This window comes from Sinocyclocheilus rhinocerous, unplaced genomic scaffold, assembly GCF_001515625.1.
Source record: "Sinocyclocheilus rhinocerous isolate Xijiao unplaced genomic scaffold, SAMN03320098_v1.1 scaffold945, whole genome shotgun sequence".
In the NCBI taxonomy this organism is placed as follows: Eukaryota; Metazoa; Chordata; class Actinopteri; order Cypriniformes; family Cyprinidae; genus Sinocyclocheilus; species Sinocyclocheilus rhinocerous.
This window is the reverse complement of record NW_015629570.1, coordinates 1,300,753-1,321,037: the sequence shown is the minus strand read 5'-3', so window position 1 is coordinate 1,321,037 and position 20,285 is coordinate 1,300,753. Positions and strand designations below refer to the sequence as shown.

General features: G+C 33.8%; 2 protein-coding genes across 2 annotated transcripts in view; one reads left to right on the top strand and one right to left on the bottom strand.

Annotated features, from left to right (window-relative positions):
* LOC107739338 (alpha-1,6-mannosylglycoprotein 6-beta-N-acetylglucosaminyltransferase A-like) overlaps positions 1 to 1,200 on the top strand; it is an 88,998-nt gene extending 87,798 nt beyond the window's left edge. Inside the window, exon 17 of the mRNA XM_016551435.1 lies at positions 552 to 1,200. Coding sequence (XP_016406921.1) covers positions 552 to 750 — 199 coding nt within the window. The 3' untranslated portion in view covers positions 751 to 1,200. The remainder of the gene's footprint in view (positions 1 to 551) is intronic.
* Positions 1,201 to 7,102: 5,902 nt separating this feature from the next.
* LOC107739337 (transmembrane protein 163-like) overlaps positions 7,103 to 20,285 on the bottom strand; it is a 39,047-nt gene continuing 25,864 nt past the window's right edge. The window contains exons 6-8 of the mRNA XM_016551434.1: positions 14,644 to 14,755; positions 9,762 to 9,903; positions 7,103 to 7,614 (exon numbers count right to left, since the gene is read on the bottom strand). Coding sequence (XP_016406920.1) covers positions 7,554 to 7,614; positions 9,762 to 9,903; positions 14,644 to 14,755 — 315 coding nt within the window. The 3' untranslated portion in view covers positions 7,103 to 7,553. The remainder of the gene's footprint in view (positions 7,615 to 9,761; positions 9,904 to 14,643; positions 14,756 to 20,285) is intronic.

Below are 20,285 nucleotides of genomic sequence, written 5' to 3'. Positions count from 1 at the left end.
GTTTAGGCATGTTTTGTGCCGTTGATCGTCGTCGTCATCCTTAATAAATAAAACATTTATTCATGCTTGGGTGTCGGCTGTGAATCCAGTGGAGAGAAATCCCCCACCACTAACTGCAAACTAGCATCTTAGATCTGCCTCCATTTTGTTTGCAACGCCCCAGCTTCCAATGATCCAATCAATTCCCGAAGGACGAAATCAAGTCCCGCCCTCTCATTTCAGATGCCGTTTCACTCGGATATACTGTATGTCACAGTAGAGAAGAAAAGACAATCGCAACTTCCGTTTCATGCCGACTTTAATATATTAATGTATATTTTATAGTTATGCTTACTTTAATATTTAATTATACATACTACTTAAATGTTATTTTCCATTATTTTCCATAAATTAATCCATGTTATTATCTTGCTGCACGTCTGAATTACCATGATGTTACAATGGTACCTGTCTTTAAAAAAAGCATGGTACTGCCGTGGTTCTGTATTTACTGTCTTTAGTGATCTCATGTCATGTCCTCAAGCGTTCTCTCTTTGGTTTCTTCACTGCAGGTATGGTGTGGAGTGTAAGACGGTGGAGTCTGCCAGCGATATCGTCGTCCCCGCCTTCAGCGAATCAGCGCGGCATTGCGTGTTCCAGTCAGACCTGCTGCTGTTCAGCTGTGCCGGGGCCCATCAGTCCCTCACGCGCATCTGTCCGTGCAGAGACTACTTGAAAGGACAGGTGGCGCTGTGCAAGGACTGCGTATAACACGCACACTTCGGCAACTCCATACGACTAACTGGACAGGACCGGACTGTTACATAGCGCAATGCAGACAGTGCCAGTGTTGTAACGTGCGGTGATGCGATTAAAGAATTCAGAGTAATCCAACTCTTGTTTTAGTCCCATAAACTCACGAAAAAACGAAACGAATACGCTGGAGTGTGGCAGCTCTCTGAAAAAAAAACACAGAAGGATGGAAAGAGAAGAAAATGATTTATTTTGCTGGATTTTTTGTTTTTGTGCGAACTTGAACTAGTTTCAGGCTGACATACTTGAAGCGGATTGCAGGGAATCAGAACTGCACACTGCCCCCTGCTGGCGTGGAGGAAACACTGTAGTGACATTTATTACCGTAGTTCTTCATTCTACTGTTTTTTTTTTCTTCGTCCAATTTTTCTTCTTGAAAATTTTTCTTCTGACTTTTATCATTGGACCAAGTCTGACGACTGACTGAAAAGCATCTTTGACCATTTTTTGAAGACTCTTATTACCGTAGTTCTTCATTCTACTGTTTTTTTTTTCTTCGTCCAATTTTTCTTCTTGAAAATTTTTCTTCTGACTTTTATCATTGGACCAAGTCTGACGACTGACTCTGAAAAGCATCTTTGACCATTTTGAAGACTCTTACCGAGTGCGTGTTTATTTGTGTGTGCGAGAGCGCTTGTTGTTGGGGAAACAAACTTTGCGAAGACATTTTCCCACTTTTACACTGAAACTGGACTTTCCACGTACTGGCTCCGTGAAATGACATGTTCACATGTAAATAACAGACGCTGAAACGTAAACACGCGGTCTGCTTTATTCTGCATGGTAGTTTATTTCCAACAGTTTAATAACAGCACATGCTAACACTGGGAATTTTCGGTGTTGGTCACGATCCACGTTAAATATCGCAGTACCGCACCAGTCAACTGCCAGGTGTGATGTTTTAGTGAAATACACACGTCGCAAACCAGCCAGTATGAACTAGAACGCAAACCAACTGACCAAACTAACCGTTAAACTAGTAGACTGAATTCAACTAAATTGGGACACATTTTGCTGTTGCGTTAATTGGCAAAAGTGGCCAAGTTTACCTGAATTAACACTATATCACGGGTTTCAGATGCTCTATATGTGGATAAGGTAAATACCAATACGATCACAGATATTTCTGTAAAAGTTTATCTTTATTTGTATAAAAAAAGAAAGATATATCGGTATAAAAACAAAGTGTACATTACTAGGATAAAATACTTTTTTCTTTTTATATTTTGTTAAAAACACAAATTGGCCTTGGTTTTTGTTTCGTTTTTATTTTCTTGAATTTGCCTGCCGATCATCGAAAAACATCAAAATTATTAGAGTTACTTGTGTTTTGGAATGAAACTGCACTATAGTGAAGATTTGACACCAGATATTACGACACTGTACAATTGTTTTAAAGTTTGTTTTTAATTTATTTTGTATACAGATCTTTATCTCTGCCTGTTGATTTTTATGTGACTATTTATAGAAGAGAAAATTCTTTATAGAGGGAAATATTATTTATCAGACTAATTTAAGTATAAGCGCACATGCTTGTCCAAAGTACTGTCTGAAAAAAACTATTTGCGACGGAACTAAATATACAGTACATTTAGATTTATTATTAATTTAATACTTGAAAGGATGTTTCTCTGAATATTTTGAAGAATTTTAGTAACCAAACAGTTGAAGGAACCCATTGAGTATTTTTTTCCAGACTATGGAAGTCAGTGGCTTCTGTCAACAGTTTGGTTACCAACTTTCTTCAAAATATCTTCGTGTTCAACAAAAGAAAGAATCTCATACAGGTTTCGATCAATTTGAGATTTAGTAAATGATGACCGAATTTAATCCCTTTAATTAAATTATTAGAAATTCTTTAATGACAATGTGTAAAATTTCAATTAAAAATAACTGAATACTTAACTACAAAAATGTAGTTTAATTAAAAAAATACATAAAATGTGAAGTTTTAGCTGTAAAATGTTATAATAAAAATAGTACAGCATAACATATCATAACATAATTTCCTTTATTGTCAATACTCTGGACAAACATTACGAACACAGTTTAATTTCTAAAGCCAGCAAAAACCTCATTTGATGTTTTCTGTACACATTTGCACATTTGTAAATATAGATGGGTCTCTTCTAGTTTTCCATTCTAACTTATACGATAGTTTTACGTTTGCGTTTCCGCTCTTTGTCGAGATCTGTACGTTTGTATGTAAAACGAAGGTCTTCAGCCAAGCAATTGTTTCATCTTGTTTCATGATGTGCCTTCTGATGGTTACTAGAACTGTCTGGTTTGTTTTCCTTTACGAAATAGCAAGCGCTGGAGGTGAAATGCTAGCTACAAGCCGAAATAGTAGTTTAATAGCTGAAAATAGAGTCGCTCGGCATTTAGCGCGAAATAGTCTTGCCAAACGTTTGATGGTTGTTGACACGCAAAAAATCACACAATCAAACTAATATGTCTAGATCACTAAAGTCGTTACTTTTGGTTTACAGTATGAAGGATGCCACAGTTTCGAAAGTGTTTGTGTTCGTACGGCTTAGCTGTAGCTATTTATAATAATGACTGTCAAACTTTTATTGAAAATATTAGATTAGTCGAATAAAAAAAAATCATGGCCAGTAATTCTTACCTAGTAACTACTGCTCATATATTGGAAATAATTTGGAACGAAACCCAAATTATGAATGGAACCAATATGTTAACGATGTTCTGGTTTACGTTGCTGTTAATAATAATTGCTTTTGTTTTGTTTGGAACTGAAATGCATTCACACATCATTTGTAAACTGATCAACTCGATGTTTTTTTTTTAAGTTGTTCTTTTGTTTTGGGGGTGATTTACATTCATTATGATGGATTTTAAGACATTCATGGAAAAAAGAAAATGGGACACAGTTTGTTTTTCAGTAATTGAGGAATCAGTAGGATATATCTTTATTTTTCAAATAAACATTTTTCTGTGACAACAGACATTTCTGTGTAAATATACATGTGTACTCCACAGCAACATAGTTGTATATATACATTCATGTATCTTATGACATTCAGCCCGACGTGGATTTACGTCGGCTTTTGTCAGCATTTGTTCTTCGAACAATGATGCGAATTCAGTTTTTAACTAAATGATGGCTTTAACCAAATAATAGCCCCTATATTATTTTCGGGCCTCAGTTTTAAAGGAATAGTTCACCTAAAAATTAAAATGTACTCACCCTAAGGTCACCCAAGATGAAGATGAGTTTGTTTCTTCATCAGAACAGATTTGGAGAAATTTAGCATTATATCACTTGCTCACCAATGGATCCTCTGCAGTGAATGGGTGCCGTCAGAATGAGAGCCCAAACAGCTGATAAAAACATCACAATAATCCACAAGTAATCCACACGACTCCGGCTAAAATATGATTCCTCTATCCATAATATTGCTTTCTCCAGTGAAAAAGTCATCTCATCTGAATCAGGAGAGAAATATGCACAGATCAAACACCGTTTACAAATCAAAACTGTTCAAAACGGTTCTAAAATATTTTGGTGAATTTTGATGCGAGACGACAACAGGACATGGATTTTTTTTCATGATTATAGATTTTATATCTCAATATCGATATATATCACGATATAGATATTTTTGCTTAAAATAAGGTCTTGATGATATCGAAATTTTGATACCATAGAAATTTCATATTTGTCACTTGTGTCAATATAACAAAAAAAAAACTTAATACTAGCCTAAATGGAAAAAAAAAACTCAAGCTCACTGAACAAAAGTAAACAGTAAGTGATTAAATAAGAATAAGAAATTAATTACAAGAAAAAATACAACAAAAACTACTGTAGAACAAATGAAAGACAGCAGCAAGACTGCATTAGGGGCCATTCACATGTCGCGCCTAAAAACGCGTGGAAAACGCTAGGCGCGCCGCTTTCTGCTTTTTCCCAAAGCGTTCGGGCGCTTGCGCTCCGGAGGCGTCTGCCGTTGCTAAGCAACCTTGACCTGCGCTGTCCATGAAGACGCGGAAGTTTCAGCAAAGTGTAAATGGATTTGCAGCACTAAAAATCGCTTGCAGTAGCTCTACTACTAAATTTATTTAAAAAATGGCTATCCCTGTACAGCTATGATCAGCTGTTCCTTCATCTTGGCTGAGCTTTCAATGTTGTTACGGGAAAGGATGAAGCTGATTGGTTGGTTCTTGTCACATGACCCGCGGTGTGCTTGCAGCATTCTGAAAAGTTGAAATGTGTTTATCTCGATGCGGCGCGGTCGCGCCTGGAAAAAATGAGCGCGTCGCACCGCGTCGCTTCCATTATGAGCACGCCTGCCGCGCGTCTACATTTGAAATAACGAACTTGAGCGCGCAAAAGACGCGATATGTGAACGGCCCCTTAGACTGCTGTCACTTTAAGAGCTGCCTGGATCCAATATACTGTTACACAATGTACTGTTTCTCAGATGTTTGCTTTCACTTAAGACCTAAATTCCTGTGTTTACGAGGATACTTGCAAAGACGGGCATTTTGACAGTGTGTATTTAACTGTTCAAGGGCTATAAAGTGGCAATAATAACTCAACAACCGTTAATAAAAATAAAAAAATGAACTCGATAAACGTTCAATACTCCCACGCTCTATGATGGCTCAGAAACTCTCAGACAGTGCGCGCACATATAGCGGAACGAGTTCTCTTTAGCTGCTGATTGCTTTTCAACAGCCTAAAATCACTTGTTTCTAAACCGCAATGCTTAAAAACGTGCAAACGCAAAGTTTTTGTGACCACATAGCACAGCAACGTCACTTAAGCGTCTAACTGCGATAGAGATGATAGTCGAAAATCTCTACCGGTTGACAGATTTCTACTGGTTAATCGTGTCTACCGGTATATCGCCCATCCCTACTCTGAGTTATTATAGACTAAGTGTTGTTATGGATTTTGGTCAGAAGTGACGGTTTGAAGTTAAAACACTTCAATGATGGACTCGCTTCTTAAAAACACGCAGCTTTTCACTTCACAAGATGTTAACTGATGGACTGGAGTGGTGTGGATTATTATGATGTTTTTATCAGCAGTTGGGACTCTCATTCTGACGGCACCCATTCACTGCAGAGGATCCATTGATGAGAAAGTGATGCTCAATTTCTCCAAATCTGTTCTGATGAAGAAACAAACTACATCTTGGATGGCCTGAGGGTGAGTAAATGCTCTGCAAATTAAAATTTTTGGGTGAACTACTCTTTTAAGTCCTAAGCACACATGTCTACATGTGGTTTTATAAACTGTGCAAACGAAAGTCCCATTTGCAGGGGTGTGTGCTTGTGTCTAGTCCCTCCGACAAGGACTCAAGGTATTTTACACGTCAATTAAGAACAGAGTGTTGAATTCGACCACACACCTGAAAAAACAGCATAAGTCATACACTTCTCCAAAAGCACAAACGTTGCTTTTCACCGACAATCACACTACGAACTGCCACTGAATAGCACATACGCGATCGGACTGGCTGTAACGTCACAGTTACGTCCAACTGCTCCATGGAGCTATGATATATTTGCTACTTGAAATGCTCAGAAACTCGGCTTTTCCCAAATACACATTTAAACAGCCAAATTTCGTGGCAAATATTACAACAGTCTAATACTTAAGAACATATAACTTCACATCATGAAGGGTCAAGTTTTTAAGGCTTTGTTACTGTGCGAGTAACGTTCGTGTGCCAAGTTTCACCAAAAGCTCTACGCAAGGCTGGATCAAGCTATAACAAATTAACTTCACAGAGCTTTACTGTTTAAATGGAGTGCGAAAGATGAAATTACATAATTACATTATTTAGGTCTAGCAAATGAAGCGGTTTAATGATAGCAATTGATTTGTAGACTTAGACTAGTGCTCGTTAAGTACTGAAAGTTTCATCATGTGTTCTGTTTTGAGTATGTTACAGTAGTATTAGATATGAAAATGCCCTGTTTGTTGAATAATATACTTTAAAGTTCATGTAGATGATTCGATGGCACGTTTTAACAAGGAAAAAAGACATTAAAGTTTCAAAAAGGTCCTCTGAAAACAACTGAAATGTAATTTCAGCACCTCTTCAAATTATTAATTTGACATTTTAGCTAAATTATTTTGGCATGACTTCAATTTGTACACTTTCAGAGTGATCTATACTTGATTTTATATAATATATTTGGCTTTTCCACTGTGAAATTTTATTGAAATTTCAAAAATGAGAACTTTTAAAATTATATGTGCTTGTGAAAGATTTAGTCCATTTCTTCATTTTTCATGTAAAAATTTTACAGGTTTTCACAGATGCAAAAACGTTTTTACTAAAGAACTACTAAAATAAATAGGAACTTAAACAAACTAGACAAAAATGGCAATCTTAAGTTTACCTGATAAACCTCTTCCCTCCTAACCTGGACATTTCTATTTGTAATAACCTGCACAAATCATACCTAAAAATGTCTCTCACCCATTATATGGATACCCATAATATTACTCGATGCGATGAATCTTGGTTTTCAATATCAGATTATATACATTCTGAAATGTATCTTAGCTCATTTCCATCTCAAACGATACGATTATACACATTTTATATATTTAATTCTTAGTTTTCCCGTTCAGATCCATATTTACAGGGGGAGTTTGTGGCTGCGTTTGCCCTGAGGCAGGTAAAGTGTGTGTGTTGTGTGTTATGTTGTGTTTTCCTCTCAGGAGAATCTCCACAGGAGTGTTTCTGTGTGTGTTGAGTCTTCCAGAATCAGAATTGCTACTCGAAGCGCTCGTAATGTCTCGTCTGCCTGAGGCGGGGCACCATGTCCTTTAACAACCTGACGGAGAAAGAGAAAGAAAGAAAAGCGTAAGAAAAAACTAAAACTAAAAACTAGCTACTTTAGAGGTCAGGTATTTAGTGCATATGTCGCTATATTAACAAAATATTATAGTTAAATATATAAGTTAAGATTAATGACAACATTTTCATTTTGGGGTGGAGTAACCCTTTAAGGTAGAAAATGAGATGGCATGTTTTAACAATAAAAAAAGGTAGTTTTAACAAAGTTGCTTTATCTTAAAAACGTTTACACTTGGGGAAAATTTTTTTTTTATTGTCTACAAAAAAACAATTTTAATACCTCTTCAATTTACAGGATTATTAAAGTCAAGTAAAACAAAAAACATGTTTATTTGAAATAAACAACAACTGAAATAAACTCAAACGTAAAAAAAAAAAAAAAAAATTTTTTATTTCAGCTAGTTGCCAAATAACAATTTCTTGTATTCATTCATTAAAAAAAAAAAAAAAAAACTGATATAAAAATTTATAAAAACTGTATAGACATATTTTTTTAAAAACTGCATGATTACTAAAACTTCAACTAAAATTAAAATGGAAATACAAAAATAAAATTGAATATAAATAATTTTAAAAAACTATAATAGTATCTCAATCAAAACTAAAATAACATCCATTAGAACATTTAGTAAAATTATTTTGACAACTTCAATTTGTGCATGTTCAAAGTGATTTATATTTTATTTTCTATCATATATTTGACTTTTCTATTGTGAAATTTAATTGAATTCTCCGTTTGAATTTAAAAAGTAGTAATTATGCATATGTTCTAACACAGGTTCGAATCTGGTTTGCAGCATTTGAATCCTGTTAATTCCGAAGCAAATTAAAAAAAAAATATTTCCACTCTAAATAAATAAATAGGCTTAAATTTAAGATTTATTTATTTGAATTGCATCTAAACGGTCCATTCATTTGGATTATACAGTTTAAAATAAACTATAAAAAAACTTAATATGATGCATATTTGCCAATCAAACATGTAAGAAACAGGTAAGATTTCTGCACTCAGAAATCAAAAATCATGGCATAATTTATATATGTTTGCATGTATTTGATTTTATTTAAATAATCATATTTTTACAATGCATTCTTTCAAATTGCTTAGACCATTTAATTATGAAAACAGTTATTCAGTTAAAAATGGCTAAAATATGGCAAGATGTAGAAGCAATATATAAATGTATGAGATTGAAACAAATTGGATTTATTGATGATAAATATATAAACCTGGTTATTCTGTATTTAAAACACATTCAGTTAACCGAAATCTGACCTGGTTAATTTAAGTATGACAGTTTATTAGTTTGTTTATATTAAAACTGAGTAATCCAAATGGATGTAAATTTTATATGCAATTCAAACACACAAATCTTACATTTAGGCCTAATTATTTTAGTTACAGTAACTATAAAAAAGTAAAGAGTGTATTTCTTGGCTTAGTATGAAACAATGACGAGGCTGAACTCAGCATGTGCAGCTCCGAACTTCCTAACCTCTGAAGGAGGAGACCTGTCACTTCAAACTAAACGACCTCTGCTTGTGTGCTTTTGGGAAAGAGACACAGCCGGTGGAGTATACAGCTTATAGATTTACATTTCAGCTTCAGTTCTGTCAACAAGTCTTTCAGCGTTCGATTAGCAGTGGGAAATCTGCCAGATGACGATGAGCTTTGAATACAATCTTTGTCATGTGCATGTTACGTCTTCATTTCCATTACAATGAGTCAAACGTTAATTACAGTCTCTAGGCTAGTGATGTTATAGTAATTACTTGAAATTATATTAGCGAGCATCATGTGCTATTTAACCAACAAAACTACATAATCAGCATCCCTTTCAGAAGCTTTAGCTAAAGCCTCCAGCATATTTACATCTGCACCAAAGACAAACAGAGTCACGCCTGGAATCCCTCAAGAGTGTACGACGTTATTAAACGACTGTTTGTTAAACAGCTTCGTGCTACGCTAAGACCTTTAATACATTTAATAAAGATGCTACTTTGCAAAAACCTTATTTAAGTCAGTGTTATTTTAGTACCATTACCGTTTTTGCTAATATTTTGAATGAGATTTAATTTGGTTTGCTGTTGTTGTCATCTAGTTTTTAGGTTTTGGACTCTTACTTGACTCCGTAGGCGAGAATGATCAGTCCAATCAGAACCCCGATAGTCCCGTCCAGGTACCAGACTTTAGGTTCGTGTTTGAACACCTCGGCGCTGATGAGGATGGAGAATCCCATGACGGCGCCGACTAGAGAGTTAAAACCTGCAAATGAGTAATTACGTAAATGTAAAAAAACATCGGAAAGAGCAGCGTGAACATTCTGCTAAACGTCCACTTTTGTGTTACACAGAAAAAAAGAAAGTCATACGGGTTTGGAATGACGTGGGGATGATTAAATTATGATAAAAGTGTTTTTTTTTTTTTTTTAGTTAAACTTTTCAATTTTTTCTTAGAGCTGAATTTGCCAATTAAACATGAGGCATCAAAAACATTCTCTTTTTACTGGAAAAAAAAAGAGAAGTTTTTAGCTAAACTTACTAATTAAACAAAATTATATTTTTAGTTAAACGTATTTCACTAAACTTCCTAGTTAAACATAAGATATTAAAAACATTTTAGCTAAAACTTATTAATTTAACATAAGATATAAAAATGCTATTTTTTAGCTTTCTTAATTTTTCGCTAATCAAAAAATTTATTTTTATTTACAATTTTTTAACTAAATTTACTAATTAAACAAGGCATTAAATATGTTTTTACCCTAACTTATTTTAGCTAAATACACAAGACATCAAAAATGCTCTTTATTAGCTCAATATTTTAACCTTTTTAGCTAAACTTACTAGACATGAGACATCAAAAATATATATTCTAGTTAATCTAAACTTACTAATTAGAGAAGGCCTCAAAAATTTTCTTTTTTAGCTTAACTTTTTAACATTTTTATAGCTAAACTTACTAAACATAAGACACAAAAAAAAATTCATTTTCATTTATTTATTTTTAAACTTAATTTAATAACAAGCCATCAAAAAGTTTTTTTAGCTTAACAGTTTTTGGCTAAACTTACTAATTAAACAAGACATCAAAATGCACTATATTAGCTCAACATTTTAACCTTTTTAGTTAAACTCACTAAACATGAGACATCAAAAATATATATTTTAGTTACTAATCTAAACTTACTAATTAAAGGCATCAAAAATGTTCTTTTTAGCTAAAGGTAATACAATTTTTAACTAAACTTACTAGCTACACTTATACATTTAGCTACACATGATAGACCAAAAAAAAAATTCTTTTAATTAGAATTTGTAGGTAAACATACTAAATAACATGACACACACACATATATATATATATATATGTGTGTGTGTGTGTGTATTAGCTAAACCTTTTAACTTTAACTAAACTTACTAATTAAAAATGAAACATCAAAAATTTTCTTTTTATGATAATCTTTAAGTTTTTTTAAAGACAAAAATGTTTTTTATCTTTACAGATGATAAACCATTGTGTTTGAGATGATCAGTAATTGCATGTTAACTAGCTGCAGCAGCAGTAGATGTTCAGACAGTTGGTGAGTTTCACACATGGTTTTGCTCGCGTGCGATTGGCTCATTGACGATGGGTGTGTGTTTGTGCTACTGGAACGCTTGGTGTACACAGCGATTACTGTTAGGCCGTGTGTGACAAATATTCATGAATTCCATTTAAACATGTCAAAATACTTTACACTGTTTGCTACATTTAAGGTTTAAGTGTGTACACTTAAGTGTGTAAATAAAGATTATTGCAGTGTTTTACAAGAAAATAGTTCAGTTTTCTACCTCAAAATTACATTTCAACATTAATTCTACTTGCCATTTCTTTGTAGTTATTTGAAACAATTTCCACACAGAAATTGCCATTTAAAAGGTTTAGATGAGTAATAGCTAAACTTTTTAGCTAAATGTACAATTAAACATAAGACTTGGAAAAAAATCGGTGTGTCCCAAATCTGTACTTATCATACTTATGCACTATTCTATGACAGAATATGCACTTAACCGAAAAAACGAAGTGTGGATTTTTTTAGTTAAACTTTTCAATTTTTTCTTAGAGCTGAATTTGCCAATTAAACATGAGGCATCAAAAACATTCTCTTTTTACTGGAAAAAAAAAGAGAAGTTTTTAGCTAAACTTACTAATTAAACAAAATTATATTTTTAGTTAAACGTATTTCACTAAACTTCCTAGTTAAACATAAGATATTAAAAACATTTTAGCTAAAACTTATTAATTTAACATAAGATATAAAAATGCTATTTTTTAGCTTTCTTAATTTTTCGCTAATCAAAAAATTTATTTTTATTTACAATTTTTTAACTAAATTTACTAATTAAACAAGGCATTAAATATGTTTTTACCCTAACTTATTTTAGCTAAATACACAAGACATCAAAAATGCTCTTTATTAGCTCAATATTTTAACCTTTTTAGCTAAACTTACTAGACATGAGACATCAAAAATATATATTCTAGTTAATCTAAACTTACTAATTAGAGAAGGCCTCAAAAATTTTCTTTTTTAGCTTAACTTTTTAACATTTTTATAGCTAAACTTACTAAACATAAGACACAAAAAAAAATTCATTTTCATTTATTTATTTTTAAACTTAATTTAATAACAAGCCATCAAAAAGTTTTTTTAGCTTAACAGTTTTTGGCTAAACTTACTAATTAAACAAGACATCAAAATGCACTATATTAGCTCAACATTTTAACCTTTTTAGTTAAACTCACTAAACATGAGACATCAAAAATATATATTTTAGTTACTAATCTAAACTTACTAATTAAAGGCATCAAAAATTTTCTTTTTAGCTAAAGGTAATACAATTTTTAACTAAACTTACTAGCTACACTTATACATTTAGCTACACATGATAGACCCAAAAAAAATTTTTTTTAATTAGAATTTGTAGGTAAACATACTAAATAACATGACACACACACATATATATATATATATATGTGTGTGTGTGTGTGTATTAGCTAAACCTTTTAACTTTAACTAAACTTACTAATTAAAAATGAAACATCAAAAATTTTCTTTTTATGATAATCTTTAAGTTTTTTTAAAGACAAAAATGTTTTTTATCTTTACAGATGATAAACCATTGTGTTTGAGATGATCAGTAATTGCATGTTAACTAGCTGCAGCAGCAGTAGATGTTCAGACAGTTGGTGAGTTTCACACATGTTTTAGCTCGCGTGCGATTGGCTCACTGACGATGGGTGTGTGTTTGTGCTACTGGAACGCTTGGTGTACACAGCGATTACTGTTAGGCCGTGTGTGACAAATATTCATGAATTCCATTTAAACATGTCAAAATACTTTACACTGTTTGCTACATTTAAGGTTTAAGTGTGTACACTTAAGTGTGTAAATAAAGATTATTGCAGTGTTTTACAAGAAAATAGTTCAGTTTTCTACCTCAAAATTACATTTCAACATTAATTCTACTTGCCATTTCTTTGTAGTTATTTGAAACAATTTCCACACAGAAATTGCCATTTAAAAGGTTTAGATGAGTAATAGCTAAACTTTTTAGCTAAATGTACAATTAAACATAAGACTTGGAAAAAAATCGGTGTGTCCCAAATCTGTACTTATCATACTTATGCACTATTCTATGACAGAATATGCACTTAACCGAAAAAACGAAGTGTGGAATGTTGGACACTTTATGCACTCAACTGTCGCAGCTTTAATTACGTCGCAAAGGGGGAGGGACTATCAGACTCAGGTTATAAATGAAAAAAAAATAACCTTATAAAATTCATACACTACATGGTCGAGTACGTAGTGCATAAGTACATAGTGTATAAGTGCATAGTGTATAGTGCGTCATTTGGTATGCAGTTAATGCCTTTTTAGTGAAACCTTTTAACTTTTTAGCTAAACTTACTGATTCATTAGCTCAACTATTAAAATTTTTAGCTAAACAAGATATAAAAAAAATATATATTTTAATCAAACTTAACTAAAACTTACTAATTAAACAAAACTTACTACTTCAAATTAAACAAGGCATCAGAATGTTCTTTTTAACTTTTTTAGCAAAACTTACTAAACATGAGACATCAGAAATATATATTTTAGTTAAACTAAACTTGATTAAACTTTTTAACCTTTTAGCTAAACTTACTAATTAAACATGATTTCATAAACAGATTTCATATTAAATACTACTTGCTGTTTCTTTGTAGTTATCTGAAACAATTTTCACTCAGAAATTGCTTGTAAATTTCACAAGTAAATCTTACACCACTTATTTATTTATTTTTATTTATTTATTTATTTTCAGTGTGATTTAGATTACAAAAATCACAAGTTTGGTCAGTTAGAATAGCTCTAGCACACCTCTTCTCAATAAGCCACATGATTTAATTTTAACCGTGTGTGTGCGTGTGTGTACGCGTATCCATCTGTGCGTATATGTCTCTATATATGTCTGTCTCTGCACCCTCCATCTGCTCATCCGTCTATCTACTTGTCTGTTGCATTTTCTTTTTCAGTTTTTTTTTTTAAGTTTCTTTCAAATTAACAAATGAAAACACCCTAAAACCACCATAAACGTAGCCTCTACTATTTTTGAGTTGTATTTTAAGTCATATGAAGTCATAAAAACATATTTGTTGTCATTTTTGGAGCTTGACTATCTTTCCATCTTTCATAAAAAAAAAGCACATTCTGCTAAACATCTCTTCATCAACATAATTTTACAGATAATAAATGAATTGTAATGACAGTGGGTGCATTTATTTTTGTAACAAACTTAGGACATCTTAAGTGTTAGTGTTTTGAAAATAATATTATTTTTGGGATTCGATGGAATTGGTTTATTAAATATAATTCAAGGTGAAATAAGACCAGACACATTGCGACGGCACTGTGAATAATAAATCAGGCTGGCCATCACCACGGTAACCCGTTGGGTTTCCGGGGAAACGTACCGTCGGTGATGAGGGCCCTGCTGGTGAGGACTTTCCCCAGCATGAACTTACAGACAGACAGAATAGCGCACACAATCCCGCTGATAACTGAGACGCTGTACAGGAAGTCATCCTGGAGGAAGAGAGAGAAAGAGACATTATCATACTGAGCGCGACACGACGTTCATAACGGTCAACTGCAATGTTTTATTCAACAGCAATTCATACTGATGATGACACTGAATCCATACTGATTAGAATAACAAACTCTGAGATATATACTGTATACTGCTTATTATTTGTAAATAGGCAACTGTAAAAGTTTCAACTAGTAGTATGCTACACAGTTGTCACAAAACTCATTACAGTGTTTAATATAGTATTTTGCATTCAATTTTGTGTAAAAATTTCTATTTTGATCAAATAATGAGTCATGTTGTATTCTAAATAACATACTATCATACTACTCTTATTATTTCTGCAGTATATACTATGTATGCTGTGCACTCGCTGAAGTTAATGTTTTGATGTTTTCTGATATAATGTAACACTGTTGTTTGAAGCACATCATAAATATAATATACACTGCATAAATACAGTCTAGTATCTAGTATTTAGTACGTAGTATGTAAGTGTAATGGCATATTAGTGTACTATACAATAATATTTTGAAACCGTATGCAGCATTAAGCATTTCAAACTGTAGAACACTAAATTGTTTCATTATTTTATGCGTAAAAAGCATACTATGCACTTGCTGAAGTGAACATGCCAGGTAATGTTTATTGACAATGTAGCATGTACTGTTTGAAGTGTTACTGCTGCATTTCTAACTGTAGCATACTAAATAATTGTCACATGACCCTTATGAAGTGTATGTTTCCAGGTGTACATACCAAATATCGCATACTGCACACTTGTTGAAGTAAACATGCAAGGTAATGAGGTTTATTGTTTGAAATGTTTCTTATTGCATAAATACAGTACATACTGTCTAGTATGCAGTGTGTAATATGCTAGCGGAATGGAATACCAGCATAGTATTATATTGTTTCTTGTTTTGTTTTTTGTTTTTAAGTGCAAAACAGTACACCATATGCAACAGTAAACATTTAAAACTGTAGCATGCTAAATTTTCAGTCCATGCATAGAAAAAAATGCATACTACACACTTGCTGAAGTAAACATGCACATTTTTTTGACAAACTAGTGAAATTTATATCGCTGCATAATAAATACTGGTTCAGTATACAGTATATATTGTGGAGTATGCAGTAAGTAGTATGCTAGCATTCCAGACAGTCAAAGTATGTTCAGAACAGAATACTAGCATACTGCTTCCTATTAAAAAAAACGTATTCAGTATGCAGCAGGAGTGTTTCAGTTAGTAGCATATTAAATTGTCACATGACCTCATGAACTGTTTCCATGTTTACATATAAAAATGTGCATACAGCACACTTGTTGAAGTAAACATGCAAGGTAATGAAGTTTATTGTTTGTAATGTTTCTTATTGCATAAATACAGTATATACTGTCTAGAATGCAGAGTGTAGTATGCTAGCAGAATGGAATATCAGCATACTATTATATTGTTTCTTGTTTTTCTAAGTGTGAAATAGTACACAGTATGCAACGGTAAATATGTCAAACTATAGCATGTTAAATTATCACATGCATAGAAAAAATGCATACTGCACACTTGCTGAAGTAAACATGCACAATTATGTTTTTTGACAAACTACTGAAATTTATATCGCTGCGTAATCAATACTGTTTCAGTATACAATATATATTGTGGGGTATGCAGTAAGTAGTATGCTAGCATTCTAGACATAATCAAAGTATGCTCAGAATAGAATACTATCATACTGCTTCCTATTCAAAAACAGTATTCAGAATGCAGCAGAAGTGTTTTAATTAGTAGCATACTAAATTGTTGTCATATGACCTCATTATTATGACCTCGTTTCCAAGTATGCATACAAAAATTTGCATACCGTACACTTGCTGAAGTAAACATACACAGTAATGGAATTTTTGACGCTGCATAATACATTCAGTATATAGTATATACTGTGCTTTATGCAGTTAGTAGCATGCTAGTATTCCAAACATGTGATGTGATGGGCTATATTCAGAAAGAAATACTAGCATACTGTGTTTCAGTATGCAACAGTAAACATTTCAAACAATAGCATACTTAATTGTTGTCATATTATTCTATACACACAAAAAAGTACTACAGTACTATTGTAGTTTCCTATATAAAGATTAAAACATTACAGGTTTTTTGACAGTTGTGTAGCATACTAAAATTTGAAGCATCTATTGCTGCATAATACATTCTATTTCAGTATATACTGCGCAGTATGTACAGTAGATAGCTAATATTTCAAAGACAGCCAAAGTTAGGCTATGTTCAGAATGGAATACTATACTGTTTCCTATTTATAAAAACAGTATGCAGTTTTGCAACAGTAGCATACTAAATTGTCACATGACCTCATTGCAGTCATGTTACAAGTGCATGTTTAGAGATATCCTGTGCATATAAAAATTTTCATACTACACACTTGCTGAAGTAATGAGGTCTTTTGATGATGTAGTATACTATTGTTTACTATTGTGTATTGTATGTCGCTGCATAATACATAATATTTCGGTATACAGTATATACTGCGCGCTATGCAGTAAATAGTCTGCTAGTATTCCGAACAACTCAAAATCTGTGTATTACACACATGTAAATAAGTATAGTATGCATACTGCAAATCTAGTACAAGAAGTATCTATGGATATGTTAAAAAGAAAGCAATATGAATGGAAATAAGGAGCGCAGCGGTGAAAGAGACAATGAAAGGATGCGAAAAAAAGATGAATAGAGTTGCGAGTTGCCTTCTCAGCCCGAACAGAATCATTAAAATTACGCGCTGGCCTTGCAGACGTGAAAAAAATGCAACACTGCAAGGTTCCCACCATCAAACATAATGTCCAACACAAACACACAAATACACACACACACACACACACACACACACAAACGGTCAGTCAATGCATCATCTGTTCCCACCACATAAAACGCTATGATGGATCTTCTGGCGAGAGAAGCTCATCAATCTTGATGTCAGGCAGGTGAAGAAAGCAGAAAACAATGAGGTTTGTGTCTCGCGGACGGTGTCGAACAACTCTAACCCTCCCTGAAGAGTTAAAAACAACCTCATGCCCTCGCATTTATCACAAACGCTGTCTGCCTGCCCACAAACATCCCACAACGTCTCTCTCTGAAACATCACTGATCATCCATCTCCTCTCAGACAGGGAATTGGTAGCAGTTGCGCTGTCATAATTTTTTCCGGTTGTGTGTCTTTTATAATTGTAGTTTCGACCACAGGACCATAAAATTACGTAAACATCATTATTTAGGGCTGTATTTTTGTGTCAGTTGCTCGCTTGCTTAACTGATTTTGTTTTAATCTAGCAGGTTTACGACAGGAAGTGCAAATGGCGCAAATGGGACTATTACAGGTATTCAGCGGAGGACTGTCGTATTGATTTTATAGCACCAGAAAAACAGTTGATCTTTCTCAGAAACGCACGCATGGGGTTGCGAAAGGGGGGCAGTCCATTTCAAACACCTTGTTCAGACCAGCCTATTAACATTTCATGAGAGAACGAAAGAGCATGAGAGAGAGAATGTGAGAAAAAAAAATAAGAGAGAGAAAAGAAGGGGGGAAGTGTTTCTGACATCAGCAGCAGATGAAGGGAGGGAGAAATATTGGATCTATTTTTAGGCGGCACTTGTATGCACCAAAACGCCGCTTTACACGCTGAGAGAGGAACAGGAATCCTCCAGAGAGAAGCCAGAGCCCTGATTAAAACATCAGCACTGACTCTTTCTCTCTCTGTCTCTATTTCTTCTGTATCTCTCATCTGGTTATCGTCTTCTCTGTTACACCCTAATTTTGCTTGATACGCTCTTACAAATAAAGTTTCTAAAAGGTTTACAGTCTAATGACTTTTTATCATAATAGAACCTTCTTAAAGAGGTCATGGAACTGAGAAACCAAAATTCCCTTGATCTTTTGACATAAAAAGGTCATTGTACAATAAAAACATCCTAAGTTTTAGAACTCAAAAACTTTCTCTTTAGTCTAAAAACAGATTATAATGAAGGCAGTCTGCCAAAATGACAGCTTTTGGAATGTTCTATACTATGAGGTAATAGTGTGGATAAGCACCGCCTCTGCAGAAAAAGATCAACGCCTGCTTCGACATGGCTGCCTGTTTAGCCCCGCCCACCAATTCGCACATGTAGTGTTTACGAGAGAGACGAACGCGCAGGTCAACGCAGAAACCAAATGATAAAGATGGCTCTGAATACAACAAGACGCTGTTTAGTGCCAAGTTGTGGAAAAACAATGTTTGCATTGCCTTCCTTTTGATCCCAACGTTAGGAAAGAGTGAATTAACTTTATTTTGAATGAAGATCCAAACCACGTCAGTAAGAACTTGGTCCTTTGTTCACTTCATTTACCGCAGAATTGTTTACAAACAAGGCACAATTCGACTCGGGATTTTCAGAAAGATTGCTGTGCTGACTATATTGGATCCGACAGTAATGGTAATGTTGCAACACAAGTGTGACTGTTTTCATTACGTGGTCCCTATTGCTTTGTCTCTTCTTACAGATTGTCTGATATGTATTTATGTGTTTTTGACCTAAATCACAGCAGCTTCCATCTATGAGGAATGTACACTGTCAAACATACATAACTGTTGGCCAATCATAGCAGTGGGCGTTTACTTCCGATTCTACAATCCACCACACCTATTTAAACAGAGCGTTCTGATGAGGGGGGTTAAAAACAGGACATAAAATAGCCTATTCCTTCTAAATTATGATGTTTTTTGGTGTAAAAATCTTTATAACATTATAAGTGGACCTCAGAGAACAGTACAAAATAATAATCAAAGGCAGTTCATGACCATTTTAAGTTCCCATGAGTTTTTGAGTTCACATGATGCCACAAGAAAACCTTTATTTCCCATTATGTCATCACAGAACCTTTTTTTAGTTCCTATTATTTCCTAATAGAACATTAAATATCCATTATGTCAGTGGTCGGCAACAGGCGAGCAATAATATCTGGCCCGGGCCCGCAGCCAGATTATTTTGATAGCGGCTGGTTCTGAAATAGATCTGTCATGACAGCAACAGTTACTCAATCAGAATATGTGAGCGGAGTGGAGCGGTGTGATTTTGACTGGAGCGAGGAGCGGATTTTTTAAAAGTCGGAGCGTGGTTTTCACTCGCTCCAAGAGCGCTCCACCACTGCTCCATCACAAGTACAATTCATGCCAACAGCCCGTAATATAACTGCATATTTAGCAAGAATTCACATGTTAAACATATTTAGCTAGCTTGATAGAGAAGGTAAATATGAGAAAGAATGTGAAGCTATGATGACGCCAATGGACATGAAACGGGAAGTTATAGTTCTCAAGGAATTTGTTTGTTCTTTCTAGATAATGAATATTTTCAGCTGAAAGCATGATTTAAACAAGTACTACAACACTTATTCACACGCAATCGCTCTCTCAATAATGCATTCAAACAAATGTAATCTTACAGTGCTACGTCATCTGTAGGTCCGATTTCG